The sequence below is a fragment of the Neomonachus schauinslandi genome, chromosome 3 (genome assembly GCF_002201575.2).
Source record: "Neomonachus schauinslandi chromosome 3, ASM220157v2, whole genome shotgun sequence".
Classification (NCBI taxonomy): Eukaryota; Metazoa; Chordata; class Mammalia; order Carnivora; family Phocidae; genus Neomonachus; species Neomonachus schauinslandi.
The window spans coordinates 97,657,187-97,675,820 of NC_058405.1; the positions used below are offsets into that span (position 1 = coordinate 97,657,187).

The 18,634-nt window shown below is 40.8% G+C and overlaps 2 protein-coding genes across 2 annotated transcripts in view; one reads left to right on the top strand and one right to left on the bottom strand.

The window, feature by feature from the left end:
• The window catches only part of GPR39 (G protein-coupled receptor 39), a 191,410-nt gene extending 184,550 nt beyond the window's left edge, over window positions 1–6,860 (top strand). Inside the window, exon 2 of the mRNA XM_021695882.1 lies at window positions 6,361–6,860. Within this exon, the coding sequence (XP_021551557.1) occupies window positions 6,361–6,860 (500 nt within the window). The remainder of the gene's footprint in view (window positions 1–6,360) is intronic.
• Window positions 6,861–7,074: 214 nt separating this feature from the next.
• The window catches only part of LYPD1 (LY6/PLAUR domain containing 1), a 43,052-nt gene continuing 31,492 nt past the window's right edge, over window positions 7,075–18,634 (bottom strand). Inside the window, exon 3 of the mRNA XM_021695883.2 lies at window positions 7,075–7,495. Within this exon, the coding sequence (XP_021551558.1) occupies window positions 7,260–7,495 (236 nt within the window). The 3' untranslated portion in view covers window positions 7,075–7,259. The remainder of the gene's footprint in view (window positions 7,496–18,634) is intronic.

The window sequence follows — 18,634 nt, forward strand, 5'->3', positions numbered from 1 at the left end:
GGTTAATTTATTGTCCACAAAACCTGATGGAGTGTTCTCTAATGGGCCTCATTTCCCACTGTCTCCACCCACCCCTTCGTTTTGGTTCTGGCCCCGGCCGTACTGAGGCTGGCAGCTCTTAGAATGAGCTGCTATTGGATTCCCCTATCCCCTGCTCATGCTGTGTCTTTGCCTGGGTGCCCTTTTCCAGGCTAACTCTTGCTCTCCTTTAATTTTCTGAGCATTCACCCCCAATGGGAGGGTCAACCAGCTCTTGGCTGCCATAAAACTGTGGCCAGATGGCTCTCATGGCCCTTTGCTAGCAGTCACCCGGCTGTGCCTGCCTCGCCCTTCTCAGCTTTTTATCATTAGTGACTAGGACAGGGTCTGTCATAGACCTCGGCCAATCAGGAGATGGTTGCTGGGTGAGTAAAGTCCAGAGAACCTAAATTGGTTGGGGGTAGTGGTAGGGGAGATACCTAACTCCTATTCACTGAGGTTGGGTTAGAGAGAACTTGACTCTCTGGGCAGGAAGAGGTTAGCTGTGCTCACCACAGAGAACTGAAATCATTATGCCCCCGAGGCGTCAACGATTCAGTAAATGGAATTCCCAATGCCAGGTGGAAAAGCAAATCTGTGGGATTCCTTTAAAATCACACAAACTACGTTTGCTGGAGAAAGATGTAATTTCCAGATCTTTTCGGCTGAGTACAGACTAAGTATTCTTTTCTAGCAGGTACCTATGTAAGATGGACAGACGGAGTCTGTCCATCAAACATCCTTACAAGATGGATAGATGGAGTCCTTATCAGCTGGGTCACCAGGTCATGACCTGGATTCATATCTTGTTTTCCAAACATGCTCCAGCTCCCTGTGGCTGCATTTCACCTTCCTTTGGGGCGGGGGCGGGGGGGGGGGCACATGTGCTCCAGGGCTTTGTTGTGTGCCTATTTTTTTGAGGAGCCTGGTTCTAAAACTGAATCCAGACCGTGTACAGAACAGGTGTGGTGCTGACTTTAGCTGGATCTGAGACTGACTTGCCTCGCATTGCATTCCATGCTGTGGATGGTCAGCATTTGAGCCTAAAACTGGAGCACAGAAAACTACAATTAACTAGGATGATAGGCTTGCTCGTGAGTCTCGGGTAGAAGCCCATGTTCTGAGCAGTAAGGCAAAGTAGGGGGACTGCTGCCACCGTGCCTTGGAGATCTTGGGTGAATCACTTAGCCTCAGTTCCATCATTTGTGAGACAAAGGGGTTCTGCACCTGGTCTCCAAAGGGAGACCTGCTTTGCCATTCTTTGGGGACTCTAAGATGAATTCCGGGGAGCGCATGAAGAGCTACCTTCACTTGAAAGACTAGAGGGGAGAAAAGAGAGCCCAGAGTCAGTTGCATGAACGTCGCCATGTCCCAGGTGGTATAATTTCTCGTCTTCCACAGATTAAACCAGGCAGGCTGACTCAGATGCTGTTGAAATGTCAGCCTTTCTTGTGAGATGTTGTTGGACATCGGTATTATTTCTGTTTTTTAAACAACATTACTCCACCGAGAATAAATCTGTGTCCTCGTCTAATGGCGACTGTCATTTTAGGGTAGTGATCAAGGAGGAAAAATGGAAGTACTTTATGTGGAAAAACAGATAAGCTGTGAGGGTATTTCTTAACCCAGAGCACAAGGCTGTCTGGAATATAGTACAAATCTATCAATAATGCAGTTAAAATAGTTTACCTTCTTAACGTGACTGGGTTCAGTTCACTGATCTTCATTCAAGCTCACAGTAAAGTTATTTAACGGCGCGGGCTACACATGATACCATACAGACCAAAGCATTATAGATTTTTCCAAATGTAAGTCCAAACTGATTGCAGCCAAACATAAATTTAATCAAATCTTTATTAAACTCTATTAAGGCCTGAATAAGATTTTAAAGCTTCGTCTCAGCTACAGTAGCCTAGGACAAGAGCTGGACCAGTTAAAAACAGCCCAATAAAAAGTTATCTTTGGACATAATCGTTATTCTCAATGTCCTCTAAAATAATGCATTTTTTTTCAAATGTAAAAGTGAGCAATTACCGGTCATTGTAAAATGACAAATTTTATAAGGGGGCCGGTTGGGTTCCCCCCCCCACCCCCAGCTTCCCACCAGAGGCTGACGTCTATTACATGCCCCATGGATGCACACTTCACATTCCAACAATAGGGGTACTTGTACGCCTAATGCTGCATTTTCCTAGAACAAAATTCTCTCTCAAAGCACAGAAGGAAGACACAAACCATTTTCCCCCCATCTCTAGTTGTGGTGGGAGAAGTGTATTCCAACAGCCCTGCCAGGTATTCGGCACAATCTGTTATTCCAAAATGCCTAGGCAAGGTTTAGAATGAGAAAAGCAAAATATCATTTTGTACTGTGAGACTTATTTAGGCTGTAGTAACTGGTAGTCCCCTCAGACGGAAGGCTTTTCGTCTGAAAAGATGGGCTAGACCTGCTCTACCCTAGGCTGAGAATGCATACTCAGATATGTGATCAGGGTCAACTTGACTGCATCAGAATTTATTTTTTTAATTTAATTTTTTTATGTTCAGTTAGCCAACATATAGTACCTCATTAGTTTTTGATGTTCAACGATTCATTAGTTGCGTGTAACACCCAGTGCTCATCACATCACATGCCCTCCTCAACACCCATCACCCCGTTACCCCCTCCCCCCACCCCCTCCCCTCTGTAACCCTCAGTTTGTTTCCCGGAGTCCAGAGTCTCTCATGGTTTGTCTCCCTCTCAGATTTCTTCCCACTCAGCTTTCCCTCCCTTCCCCTGTGGTCCTCTGCCCTATTCCTTATATTCCACATATGAGTGAAACCATATGATAATCACATCAGAATCTTAGGAAGAAAAACACAGGCAGGGTGGGGGTTCCTTGGTCGGACAGGACTCTCCAGGTATGTGGCTGGGAAGGGGCAGGTGGGAGAATGGGAGGAGGAGACAATCAGAGGTCCTTTGGGGAGGGGTACTTGAACTTGTGCTACAGACACTAGCCAGGTGTGGTTGGTAACCAACTGACATATATTGTAAGAATAAAAGCCTCGAAGTATGAAAAAAATGTGAAAGCTCTCAATTTTAGATTGATTGCATGTTGACATTGCATGCGAGATAATATTTGGGGTAGATTCAGTTAAGAAACATTAAAATTGATACCCTGTTTTTCTACTTTTTGAATGTGACTATTCAAGATTTAAAGCCACCTGGGTGGCTTATATTTCTAGTAGTCAGTGCTACTTTATATCCACTTCCCAGGGTGGAATTATGGCTCATGTTTACTTGTGTTTCCTGTATTTTTCAAACAGAAGAAAATGAGAAATCATGTGTCTTTCAGAAAAAATAGTAAATGTATAAAGGATTTTGGAGTCTGGCAAGCATGTGTCCTAGGTGCAGGATGTGGGCAACTAACCTGAGACTCAACTTCCTCCTCTGTAAAATGAAGATAGTAACAGCTTTGATCTCACCAGGTTATTTTCAGAAGTGACAAATGCATAGGAAAGAAGCACAGAGTGCTTAGCACAGAGAATGACATAGGGAAGACTCAATAGTTTACATTATTCTTGGTTATAGGTCAAGATTTTTCTGATGCCTACTTTTTTTTTTTTAGATTCTGAGAGCACGAATGCATTAGCAGGGGGAGGGGCAGAGGGAGGGGAAGAAGCAGACTCCCATCTGAGCAGGGAGCCCGACTTGGGGCTCCACCCCAGAACCCCAGGATCATGACCTGAGCCGCAGGAAGATGCTTAACTGACTGAGCCACCCAGGCGCCCCTCTGATGCCTCATCTTTACTTAATCCCTGTGGATTTCTAACTCAGCTCCTTGTCTCTCTTGTTCTCCAAGTTTGTATTTGCTATCCTACCTTGCTACTGTACACCCAGAAAGCCAAGATTTCCCCTTTCCTTATCACTGGAGAATCTTGGGTCTGGTTCCCTATTTTTGGCAACTTGTTCAGAATAAGGCACCTCCCACTTATTGACTCTAGCTCACTTGGATTTCAGAGCCAAAATTTTCTCCTGACTAAAACTGCAAATCAGTCCACAACTCTTTGCTCATGTCCCTTGCCTCATCCCTAAGATACTTGGTCGTGCTTTTTACTGAACTGCTGCTTTTGATGGGAAGGTCAGTCAAGGACAACTGATACCAGCAAAGGGGGTGAAGGTAACAAGAAGGGTCATGCAACCGGGAGCTCAGTAGAACAGGGCCAAAGCCAGGACAGAAGAACAACAACTTTGTAACTTGCCCCCCTCAAACCCGGCCCCTTTTCTCACTGCTTTTCTTCCAGGGGCTTGAAAAGCTGTGCTATGTTCAACCCGAGTAAGTACAAGTAGGTTCTCATCGCCTTCCTAGATTCTTGCTGCCTGAAGGACCACCGCCCACAGTGTAGCAGAGCACACATCTGAAACCCTGTGCTCGATTTCCTTGTTCTGGGAACTAAGTCTTCAGATGAAGATGGTTGTACTTGTCTGAAATGCAGTGGCAGAGGAGAGAAAAGAACTTAAGCCTTGATGAAGACATGTAGCTTCCCTAGGTAGGAGAAGCTTCCTAGTTCTTTCAGTTAATGAGATGAACCTTCCAGTCAGAACTGCTTCTGATAAAAACAAGGAGAAATCACTTATGGACCCACTTGGAACAGCACATGTGGCTGGAAGGGTCCGTGCTTCTCGAAGCGGTGGGAAAAAGGCTCCTGATTTCCTATGCAAGTATTTTTTTTTTAAGCACAGAGAAATGTTGATTTTTCTTTCCAACCACCAGCTTTAACTAGGTGATTCAGACGATACTCTTGACTTAAGGTGATTTTTTTGGCCTTTTCATCAGATCAATGTTACTTTGCTCATTTTATTTTTAGATTCACCGAATGTTCTCAGGGAAGCAAACTCAAAGGAAAGAAATAAGCAAATTGATGTGTGTTTTAAGCTTGGGCTGAGGTTTGACAAGAGAAACCCTTGGAAATTATCAAGGGAGAGGAGCTTCCAGGGCTGCCTTTGCTGACAGCCGGGATTTGTAGAGGATTTGTTGGGGGAACTGGGCTATTGCAGTGGTAAAGAACATACCTAGGGCCACTCAGTCACCAGGTAAGGCATGCTCAGGTGAGTGTGTGTGAGAGGGCCAACCCCGGAGGTGCAAACGGGGCTGGTTTTCCTGGAGCATTTATGAATGAAATGTTTATCATGGATCAGAGGCAGACAGGGATTATTGCCAACCATCGCTTCCCTGTGGTTTCCTAGAAAATACAAAGTTTCAAAATGTGAATGAATCTTCCTTACTGTGATAATCAGATTTAGGAGACGGAGAAAGCATTTCTAAAAATTCAAAGCACAGCTTTAAGATACCAGCTCCCCACACAGGAACTTACATTCTGGTGTCTTGGGGCTCCAGAGCGAAGAGAGCAAATGCTCTGTAGATTCTTGATCTTCCTTTTTTTGGAATGTGTGTGTTTTTTGGTCACTGCAGGTAAATGTTCCTTTCCTCTGTCAGAGGTCATAGAAACAGAGATGAGTGTGTAAGTTGAAATGCAAATACGTGGGAACGCAAACATGTCCATTCAGTCCACTTGTGATCCGCTTATGGGTCAGAGCGGTGTCCCTCCAGGGCCTGATCGTTTTGGAGGCTGCTGTATAGCTCAGTGCCACAAGGCAATGAGCATGCTCCTGGCTAAACTTGAAGTTTTATATTTTCCATTATGTGAGGGTGACTGTCTTTTCCCCACCATGAAGGTGGAAGAGATGATACAGCTAAAAATATTTGAAAATGAACAGAAGTGCTGTTGCAGAAACAAGTATTAGAATTATGGGTGTACACACCTAGTAAATACATGTCCAAGAAACATTCTCAGTGACTGGCTCTTCCCGACTTTTTGTCCCTTGAAAATGAATTCACAATCGTCAGTGTGACTAAATGTGCTTCTTGTGACAAGGGACACCATTTCCATTTGTCTTGAAAATATCACTGGGTCTTTATGTGGACATTCTTTAAAATACAAATATTGTTTTACCTGCTTTTACAGAGTGTATACATCTATTTCCTTAAAACAAAAAGACAAAACTAGATTACCAGACTCTAATATGCTTCCTGGTTACCCAACAATGAAAACTTTTTTTTAATTAAAAGCTAACAACAGGTGCAAACAATTGTCTAAAGCATTTAATGGTCTTTAACATAGTCCACTTCCCTGGCCTTAAAACACTGTGAAATTCCTTTTTGCTAGCAGCAAGAGAGGCTGTCAAGCACAACATGGAAAAATTGGTACCATTTCCTGGCCAGTAAGCACAGAACTGGGGAGCTCAATATTTAGTTTCTTGCATTATTGTTCTCATGCTGTTTGTCTCTCCTCTTGCCTGCTCAGGGCTGATTGTCGTGACCTTGGCTGTCTGCTGGATGCCTAACCAGGTGCGGAGGATTATGGCGGCGGCCAAACCCAAGCACGACTGGCCCAAGACCTACTTCCGGGCGTACATGATCCTCCTCCCCTTCTCCTACACCTTCTTCTACCTGAGCTCCGTCATCAATCCGCTCCTGTACAACGTGTCCTCGCAGCAGTTCCGCAAGGTGTTCTGCCAGGTGCTCCGCTGCCACCTGACGCTGCCCCACGCCAACCACAGCAAGCACCTGGGCACCCACGTCACCTCCGCTGCTGCCAGCACCCGCTCGGCGCGCCGCCCCCTGATCTTCATGGCTTCCCGTTCCTCGGCAAGAACTGACAAGGTTTTCTCGAGCACTTTCCAGAGCAAGGCCAGACCTGAGTCTAAGACCCAGCAATGGAGTCTCGAGTCACTAGAGCTCAACTCAGAGATGAAACCACCCACCTCTGCCGCAGGGAATGGTTTACAGGAGCATGAAGTGTGAATGTCAAGTATCCGGCTGCCCCCCCCCCCCCCCAAAGACACAGCGGTGACAAACTGCCCCTATGAGGGACAGGTGTGGAAGCTAGGGGCCCTGGAAAAAAATGGATGCCCACCTATGCGCCTTCTAAGGGTGGATTCTGCCACCCGGACCTTGACTCTGGGGAGAGACTTTTGCTCACCCCTTCCTTTAAGTACACACTGAAAATTCAGACTGAATTTATTCAGAGCTTACAAAAAATGTTTTACACTGAGCTCTTGCATTGGCAAAGGAACTGAAAGAAAGAGGACACACTCCCCTCCCCACCCAGAATAAAAGGACACCCAGGAGAAGCTTGGGGAGCAGAGGGAGTGAAGGGCCGGAAGAACGACGCAGGAAGGGTGAGCATCATCTCCTTCAACTTCAGCAGTGAGCCAAGAGGAGGGCTAACTGGAGGAGCAGGATGGTGGTGCGGAGCCCAGGCCGAAGGGCCAAGGCAGAACTGCTCCGTTTCTTGGGCCGGGGCCCGTTGCAAAGAGGGGTGTTACAGCAGCTGATGCACACTGAGTTCAGTTTCCCAGGGGAGCAGAAGGATTGGTACCCGGCCGAGGCGATGAGGCAGGCTGCCGATGATGCACACGACTTGCGGTACATGATGCCTGCAACACAAACCCATGGACTTGGGTTAGCTGCTGTTGGCTAAAGGATAGCTCATCCTTACTCCTCCCACAGCCCAGGTACTTGGGGGGGCGGGGCAGGAAGGTACTTTGGGTTGTTTCATTGAGCACCCACCCCTCCTCTGCCAAAATATATAAGGAAGAGGACTTCTTCCCCCTATAGCTCCACTATTTCTCACAAGTTGTTGCAAAGAGCTATTAAAATCCAAGTTCACTTTAAAAAAATTTACACAGAACGTTTCACTTTTTTATTGCTGTAGCTCTCTCATGCCACGGAGAATGATACTATATGATGGCTCTCACCTATGGGTGTATTAAATCCTAGAATTCCCTGAAAAACTAATGCCCATGAGAATAAGATCCCTACTGAAGGGACCCTGATTTTTCTGAGGTTTCAAGATTCCCTACATCTTAGTGAGGGGGTGGCCCGATGTTGACAGTGTACCCAGCTTATTCCAGGAAACCAGCTTTGCCCTCAGAATATATGGCCATCTGCCTACTTAGCAGCACAAGCCTCCATTTATTAACATGCTGTGTAGCACATCATCAAAGGAGATTATCTTTTTTTTTTTTTTTTTTTTTTTAAAGATTTTATTTATTTATTTGAGACAGAGAGAATGAGATACAGAGAGCATGAGAGGGAGGAGGGTCAGAGGGAGAAGCAGACTCCCTGCCGAGCAGGGAGCCCGATGCGGGACTCGATCCAGGGACTCCAGGATCATGACCTGAGCCGAAGGCAGTCGCCCAACCAACTGAGCCACCCAGGCGCCCAAAGGAGATTATCTTGAATAATCATTTAAGTTCTTAGAGCTGGAACCTTATTCAATTCAAATAATAGCTGGAACCTTATTCAATTCAAATAATAGCTATCTTCATTTAAGTGCTTACCTGTAGGCCAGGCACTCTACAGAGGGCTGTAGTGTACTAGTTCAACCCTACAAGGGAGGTCCCCATTTCAGATAGGGAGCATTAAGGGCAAGAGAAGTTTAAGAACTTACCCGAGGTCACACTCCTGGGAAATAGAGGAGCTGGGATTTGAACTTAAATTCTGGCTCCATTCTGTCAAATCCTTACTAGTATATATAACCAAGCAGCCCGCCAGTAAACTGTAAAAAAATGTGTGTGTGTGTGTGGGGGGGGGGGCAGTGGAGAGAAATATGTCCTCTAAAACTGGACGTGAATGGCTTTAGCTTGTGTGCTACCCTGAACAGCTGAGGGCTCCAACATACCTTACTGACTCCCTGCAGAGGTGTGTGTTTGCAGTCAGGGCTTGGTTTGTACCTTCCTCCCCCTTATGAATTGGGTTATGGAGAAATAGTAAAGAATTGAGCGACCTAACACAAGTGGGAGGTAAAGAAATACTTTAAAACATACGATTTTAAGCCATTTTTGTTCCATAACTAAATGTATGAAAGGATGGATTTTCTAACAGTCTTTTAACACTGTAGACAGTAGCTGCTCGGGTAAGATAAGGTCCACAGACAGGGGGTGTGTGTGTGTGTGAGGCACTGTTTGATTTGTAAGAAGCCTAATGCCAGGCATTGCCCATTTATAGATTTCTCATAGTCCCTACATTTTCTATCCATTTCCATTTTAGGAACTTTTACTGTCATTTGCTAGTTTAACTTCAACCAACTTTCTTCCTTTAAGTGAATTTTAAAAATTAAGAATACTTAATATATTTTTCACTGTAAAACAACTCAGTGAAATAAGGTGAAAATGTCACCTGACTAGGTCCCCCCCATAAAGGTTAGCTTTCTTACCAGTTTGGAAGGCCTCCTTCCAGGCCTGTTTCTATACATTTACATATATGCCCATGGAAAAAGAGTGTGTGTGTGTGTACACACACAGATTTGTTAATGGTATAACATCCTATATGCTGTTCTACAGTTTGCATTTTTACTTAGTGACATGGCTGAGGATTTATTTTTAAGCCTAACTCTGAAGGGCTAAGGAGTGGTGATGAGGGAGGTTAGATAATTAATGCACAAAGGGAGCCCTGTGACTGCTGCCCAGGGGACACTTCCAGATCACCTGTTCTGGTGGCAAGTGGATCTTATGCTTGTGGTCCCACAGGACTATACAGATGTCCATTCTTTAAAGCTGGTGCCTCCAGGTCTGGCTTCCACTCAGCCTGAATCTAGGTGCGGAGATCCTCTCTCTGGGGACACTGACCTGTCTTGGCACATCCTCAACAAGTGGGAACTATTAAAATGAAAACAGGCTGCTTGTAGAAACACAGAGAAGAGTGAAGCAAACAAAACAGTGGAATATGTTCCAAATGAAAGACCAAGATAAAGCTTCAGAAAGAATCTTACAGAACCAGACATAAGTAAGTAACCTCACAGAGTTAAAAGTAATGGTCATAAAGATGCTCACCAAACTGGGAGAAGAATGGATAAACACGGTGAGAACATCAACAAAGAGAAAATATAAATATCAAGTAGAGTCACAGAGCTGAAGAATGCAGTAACTGAACTGAAAGTAACAGCAGAGGAGTTCAACAATAGACTAGAAGAAGCAGAAGAAAGCATCAGCGAACCCAAAGACAGGGCAGAGAAACTCACTCTATCAGAGCAGCAAAAAAGAAAAATGTAAACTGTAAGTAAGGGACTTACGAGACCACATTTATTGGCTAACATTCTCATTTATAGGAGACCCAGAAGGACAAGACAGGGACAGAAAACTTCCTTGAAAAAATAATGTCCAAAAACTTCCCTAACCTGGGGAAGGAAAACAATATCCAGGAAGCCCAGAGAGTTCCAAATAAAGTGACCCCAAAGAGACACACACAAAGACACATAATTAAAATGTCAATGTTAAACAAAAGGAGAGGCTGAAAAGAAAGGATGTTAATTAGTGGCAAAACACATGTAAGCTATAAATCTCACTGGTAAAGATAAATATATAGGAAAGGTAGTGGATTAATTACTTATAAAGCTAGTAAAAATAACTACTATAATTAGTTAAGGGTTACACCAGATTAAAAAAACCAAATGTGACAAGAAAAACAAAATGGGGACAAAATAAATATGTAGAGCTTTTGAATGCATTTAAGCATATTAACTTACAATAGACTATTGTAGACATAAGTTGTTATATGTAAGCCTTAAGGTAACAACATAGCAAAAACTATAAATAGATACACAAGAGAAGAGAAAGGAATCTAAACATACCACTAAACATACCACTAAACAAGGTCATCAAGTGACAAAGGAAGAAAGCCAAAGAAGGAACAGAGAAACTACCAAAGCCAGAAAACAATTAACAAAATAGCAGTAAGTACATAACTCTAAACAATTATTTTAAATACAAATACTAAATTCTCCAGTCAAAAGATGTAGTGTGGCTGGATTAAATACCACCACCACCAACAAAACAAGACCCATCTATACACTGCTTATAAAAAGACTAATTGCAGATATTCCATGCAAATGGAAACCAAAAGAAAGCTGGGAGAGCTATACTTGGACAACATAGCCTTTAAAACAAAGACTGTAATAAGAGACAAAGTACGACATTACATACAGGGGTCAATCCAGCAAGAGGATAGAACATTTGTAAATATTTATGTACCAACATAGAAGCACCTAAATATATAAAACAAATATTGATAGACCTAAGGGAGAAATAGCAGTGCAATACTTGGGGACCTTAATATCCCTTTTACATTAACAGATCATCAAGACAGAAAATCAACAAGGAAACCTCGATCTTAAAGAACACTGAACTAGATGGAATGTTCTGTATATGTTAAGCCCATGAAGAAGCAACAGGGCAGATAGAGAAGATGGCACAGTAGGAGGACCCTGGGCTCATCTCGTTCCACAGCCATACCCAGGCAATAACTATATCTATGCAACTAACTGAAAATGACTTGAAAATTGACAGAACAGATATTCCATAACTCATCACGGAGAAAAGGCCACATGGATGAGGATAGGAGGGACAGAGATTCAGTTAAGATGTGAACCCCTAGAGAAAATAACCACAAGTGGGAGAGAAATCAAAAGTACAGAGGAGTGAAGGGATCAGACCCCACAATGGGTAACCCTAGCCCTGAGGATCTCCACTAAGCAGACCATTCCCACAATGTCTGGCTTTGAAAATCAGCTGGGCTAAATTCTGGGAGAGCCAGAAGGCAACAGGCAAAGTCCCCATCCTTAAAGAGACAGCATGCTAAATAAATTGGCCTGAGACATAGCATAGAAACAGCAATGTGCAAAGCACCTGGGGTGCACATAAAGGAGATTTATTGACTAATCTTAGAACTTGTGCTGGAGGGGCAGGGATCTTTCAGAGAGTTCTCTGGGAACAAAAGTATTGCTGGGCACCATTTTTCTTGTTCTCCCCCACCCTAGACAGCCATCACTTGCAGAAGCCAGTTCTGACACTCTCCATCTACTTTGCTAGTATCAAAAGGACTCCTGCCCTGAAAAGGGGAGGAGATAAGCCTACATACCAGTGTGCCTGAAGTTCTTGCATCTAGGAGTCTTAGCTGGATGCACAGGAAGCAAGCCCTGCTCTTTGGTACAGGTAGGGTAGGGCAGAGGCTAATTGCAGACAGCTAGGCTGAGTGCTGACCCCCCATCCACCAGCAAGCTCATAGTGGCTGTAGCTGGGTTTCTCAACAGCAGGTGGAGCAAACCCTGCCCAGTGTGCCTGTAGCAGCTGACGTGGCTTACTGCAGCCAGCTGGGCTGAAGCCAACTCCAACCCACCATGCCCAGAGCAAATGTGGCTCAGCCACAACAAGAGGGCCTGGTTCTGTTGATGCACTATAGAGCATCACAGGACCTCTTCTATACAAGGCCACTGCTTTCAAGACCAAGAGATGTAATTGACCTACCTAATAAATAGAAACAAACACGGAGACTAGAGAAGATGAGACAGAAGAATATGTCCTAAATGAAAGAACAAGACAGAATCACAATAAAGTGAAACTGAGATATGCTGGAGAGCATGGATGAACTCGGTGAGAACTTCAACAAGAGATGAAAGATATAAAAAGAACCAGTCAGAGCTAAAAAAAAAAATACAACTGAAATGAAAAATACACTAGAAGGAATCAACAGCAGGTTAGAAGAATGTATCAGCAACCTGGAAGAAAGGGTAATGGAAAGCACCAAGCTAAACAGCAAAAAGGAAGAAGGAATGAAAAATGAGAATAGGTTAAGGAAACTTTAACATCATGAAGCATAATAAAATTTGCATTATAGGGATCCCAGGAGAAGAGAGAAGGTGCAGAAAACGTATTTGAAGGAATAATAACTGAAAACTTGCCTAATCTGGGGAAGAAAACAGACAACCAGATCTAGGAGGCACAAAGAGCCCCTAAGATGATGAATCAAAGGTGCACACCAAGATATGTAGTAATTAAAATGGCAAAAAGTGGTGACAAAAAGAGAATCTTAAAAGCAGCAAGAGAAAAAAGTTATATGCAAGGGAAACCCTAACAAGGCTATCAACTGATTTTTCAGCAGAAACATTGCTCAACACAAGGGAGTTTCATGATGTATTCAAAGTGCTGAAAGGAGGAAACCAAAAAAACAAACTTAGAACCAAGAATACTCTATCCAGCAAAGCTATCCTTCAGAGTAGAAGGACAAATAGAGTTTCCCAAACAAAAGTTAAGTGTTCATCACCACTAAACTGGCCTAGCAAGAAATGTTAAAGGGAATCCTTTAAGTGTATACAAAACATAAATAGAAGAAAATTATGAAAGGAAAAAAAATACACAAGTAAAAGCAAACATATAGTAAAGGTACTAGATTAATCACAAAGTCAGCATAGAGATTAAAACACAAAAGTAGTAAAATCAATTATATCTACAAAAATTAGTCAAAGGATATACAAGATAAAAATATGTAAAATATAACATCATATATGTAAAATGTCAAAGCGGAGTAAAAATGTAAGGCCTTTACAATGTGTTTGAACTTAGGCGAACGTCAACTTAATATAGACTGCTGTGCATGTAGGATGTAACATATGAACCCAATGGTAACCACAAATCAAAAACCTTTATTAAAAGATACACACACAAAAATAAAGCCAAGCATAACACTAAAGAAAACTATTGAACAAGAGAGTAGAGAAGAAACAGAGACGAACTACAAAAAACAATTGGAAAACAATTAAAATATCAATAATTACTTTAAATGTAAATGGATTAAATGCTATCATCAAAAGAAGGGTGACTGGATAAAAAAACTAAGACCCATCTATATACTGCCTACAGGAGACTAACTTGAGACCTAAAGACACATACAGATGGAAAGTGAAGGGATGGAAAAAGATACTCCATGCAAATGGAAGTTGGGGAGGCGGAGCCAGAGTAGCAATATTTATATCAAACAAAATAGATTTTAAAACAAAGAGTAGAGTACGAGAAAAAGAAGGGCATTATATAAAGATAAAAACTTAACTGAACAAGAAGATATAACAATTGTAAATATACATCCATCATAGGAGCACCTAAATACATAAAGCAAATATTAATAGACATAAAGGGAGAAATTGACAGTAATGCTGTAAGACTAGGGGATTTTAACATCCCACTCAAATCAATGGATCTTCTAGAGAGAAAATCAACAAGGAAATGGTAGCTTTCAGTGACACATTAAGCCAGATGGACCTAACTGATATATATGGAACACTCCATCCACAAACAGCAGAATACACATTCTTTTCAAGTGCACATAGAACATTCTCCAAGACAGATCACATATTAGGCCACAAAGCAGGTCTCAACATATTTAAGAACACTGAAATAATATCAAGTATCTTTTCCAACCACAACGGTACGGAACTAGAAATCAACTACCAGGGGAAAAAAAAATGAGAAAAAAAAAACACAAAACCACATGGAGGCTAAATAAGATGCTACTAAATAACCAATGGATTAACAAATCAAAGAGGAAATAAAAAAATACATGGAGATAAATGAAAATAACACAATGGTCTAAAATTTTTGAGACACAACAAAAGCAGTTCTAAGAGGGAAGTTTACATTCATATAGGGATATCTCAAGAAACAAGAAAAATCTTAATCTAACCTTATACCTAAAGGAACTAGAAAGAGAAAAACAAAGCCCAGTTAGAAGAAAGGAAGTACTAAAGACCAGGGCAGAAATAAATGGAATAGAGAAAAAAAATGTAGAAAAGATCAATAAAACCAAGAGCTGATTCTCTGAATAGATAAACCAAATTGATAAACATTTGGTCAGATTCATCAAGAGAAAAAGAGCACTCAAAATCAGGAATGAAGAACAAACGCCGTCAGAGAAATACAAAGAATTGTAAGAAAATACTATAAAAAATTATATGCAACAAATTAAACAACTAAATTCCTAGAAACATACAATCTTCCAAAACTGAATCAGGAAGAAATAGAAAATTTGAACAGACAAGATACTAGTAACAAAATTGAATCAGTAATCAAAAAACTCCAAATAAATAAAAGTTCAGGACCAGATGGCTTCACAGGTAAATTCTACCAAACATTTAAAAAAGAATTAATATCTATTCTTCTTAAACTATTCAAAAAAATAGAAGAGGGGAAAAACAAAAAAAAAAAAACCTTACAAATTCATTCTTGGAAGCCAACATTACCCATGAGACCAAAACCAGACAAAAACTACCAAAAAACAAAACAACAACAACAAAAACAACTACAAGGCCAATATCCCTGATGAACATAGATAAACAAACATTAATAAGGCAAACTCAACAATAGGTTAAGTGCTTCACCACAATCAAATGGGATTTATTCCCAAAATGCAAGGTTGGTTCAGTATTCACAAATCAATATGATACATCACATTAACAAGAGGAAGGATAAAAACCATATGACTATCTCAATAGATATCAGAAAAAGCAGTTGACAAAATACAACAATGTTTATGATTAAAAAAAACTCTCAACAAAGTGAGTATAGAGAGAACATACCTCAACATAATAAAAGCCATATATGAAAAACCCACACCTAACATCATCCTCCATCATGAAAAAAAGCTTTTCTTCTAAGATCAGGAACATAACAAGGATGTCCACTCTCACATAGGATTAAACATTAAACATGTTTAAACATGTTTAATCATGTTTAATTGTGGCAGCAATCAAGAAAGAAAAGGCATCTGAATTGATAAGAAGTAAAACTGTACCTATTTGCAGAATACATGACACCTCATATAGAAAGCCTTAAGGTTCCACCACAGAGCTATCAGAATAAATGAATTCCATAAAGTTTCAGGGTTCAAATTTAATATACAGAAATATGTTGCATTTCTGCACACTAAAAACAAAGTAACAGAGAGAGAAACTAAGAAAATCCCATTTACAACTGAACAAAAATATAAAATTCCTAGGAATAAATTTAATGAAGGAGGTGAAAGGCCTATACTCTGAAAACTCTAAGGCATTGATGAAAGAAACTGATGATACAAACAAATTGAAAGATACTCCATGATCATGGATTGGAAGAATATTGTTAAAATGTCCATTCAACCCAAAGCAATCTACAGATTCAATGCTGTCCCCATCAAAATACCAATAGCATTTTTTCATAGAATTAGAACAAATAATCCTAACATTTGTATGGAACCACAAAAGCCCTTGAACAGCAAAAACAATCTTCAGAAAGAAGAAGAAAACTGGAGGTATCACAATTCCAGATTTTAAGTTATACTACAAAGCTACAGTAATCAAAATGGTATGGTACTGGCACAAAAATAGATGCATAGATGAAAAGAATAGGATAGTGATGGGTGCCTGGGCGGCTCAGTCGTTAAGCATCTGCCTTTGGCTCAGGTCATGATCCCAGGGTCCTGGGATTGAGCCTCGCATTGGGCTCCCTGCTCAGCAGGAAGCCTGCTTCTCCCTCTCCCACTCCCCCTGCTTGTGCTCCCTCTCTTGCTGTCTTTCTCTCTGTCAAAACAACAACAACAATAACAAAAAGGATAGTGAGCCCAAAAATAAACCCACCCTTATATGGTCAATTAATCCATGACAAAGGGGGAAAGAACATTCAGTGAGGAAATGACGGTCTTTTCAATAAATGGTGTTGGGAAAACCGGACAAGTGGAAAAGAATAAAACTGTACCACTTCCTTATACCATACACAAAAATAAACTCAAAATGGATTAAAGACCTAAATATGAGACCTGAAACCATAAAACTCCTCAAAGAAAATATAGGCAGTAGTCTCTTGGACATTAGTCTTAGCAACATACATATGGTTATATCTCCTCAGGCAAGAAAAACAAAAGCAAAAATAAACTATTGGAACTATACCAAAACTCAAAAAGCTTTTGCACAGCAAAGAAAAACATCAATAAAACAACAGGCAGCCCACTGAATAGGAAAAGATATTTGCAAATGATATATCTGATAAGAGGTTAGTATTCAAAATATATAAAGAACTTATACAACTTAACACCAAAAAAATAATAATCAATTGAAAAATGGGCAGAGGACCTGAATAGACATGGTTTCAAAGAAGACATACAGATAGCCAACAGACATATGAAAAGACACTCAACATCACTCATCATCAGGGAAATGCGAATCAAAATCATAGTGAGATATGACCTCACACCAGTCAGAGTGGCTAGTATCAAAAACACAAGAAATAATAAATTTTGGCAGGGATATTAAGGAACCTTCATGTACTGTCAGTAGGAATGTAAACTGGTATAGCTATTGTGGAAAATGGTATGGAGTTTCCTCAAAAAATTAAAAATAGAAATACCATATGATCCAGTAATTCTACTACTGGATATTTACCCAAATAAAACAAAACACTAAGTTAAAAAGATATATGCAACCTTATGTTTATTGCAGCATTGTTTACAATAGCTAAGGTATGGAAGGAACCCAAGTGTCCATATGTGCTATGTACAATGGAATATTACTCAGCGATTAAAAAGAATGAAATCTTGTCATTTTGACAACATGGATGGACCTAGAGAGTATTATGCTAAATGAAATATACTAAATGATCTCACTTATATTGTGAAATCTAAAAAACAAAACAGGGGCGCCTGGGTGGCTCAGTCGGTTAAGTGTCTGACTCTCGGTTTCAGTTCAGGTCATGATCTCAGGGTCATGAGATCAAGCCCTGAATTGGGCTCTATGTTGGGCATGGAGCCTGCTTAAGATCGTCCCTCCCCCTCTCCACCCCCCACTCGCACACTTGCTCTCTCTCCCTCTAAAAAACAAAAACAAAATGAAACCAAACACACACTTAAATACAGAGAACAAACTTGTGGCTGCTAGAGGAGCAGTGGGTGGGAGATAGGCAAAACAGATGAAGAGAGTTAAGAGTTACAGACTTCCAGTTATAAAATAAGTCAAAGAAATGAAAAAGTACAGCACAGAGAATATCATCAGAAATATTGTAATAATGTGAGGAGGGGAAAGCAACAGAATATACATTCTTCTCTAGGGCACATGGAACATTCTTCAGGATAGATCATATGTTTAGACACGAAACAAGTCTTAACAAATTTGAGAAGAGTGAAAATATATCAAGCATCTTTTCAGACCACAGTGGTATGAAATTAGAGATCATTTAGAAGAAGAAAACTGGAACATTCACAAATATGTGGAGACTAAACAACAAGCTACTAAACCACCAATGGGTCAACAAAGAAATCAAGACAAATTAAAAAATACCTTAAGACAAATGAAACACATCATAACAAAACTTACGGAATGCAGCTAAAGTAATTCTAAGAAGGAAGTTCATAGTGATAAATGCCTACCTCAAGAAATAAGAAAAGTCTCAAATAACCTAACTTTACACCTCAAGAAACTAAAAAAAGAACAGAGTTCAAAGTTAGCAGAAGGAAGGAAATAATAAAGATGAAAGCAGAAATAAGTGAAATAGAGAGCAGAAAAACAATAGAAAAGAATAACCAAACTAGGAATTGGTTCTTTGAAAAGATAAAATTGGCAAACTTGTAGCTAGAAGGACGAAGAAAAATGAGAGGCTTCAAATAAATAAGAAATGGAAGACGAGACATTATAACTGATACCAGAGAAACACAAAGGATCCTAAGAGACTACTATGAACAATTACAGGCCAAAAAAGAGCCAAAAATATACAATGGGGAAAGAA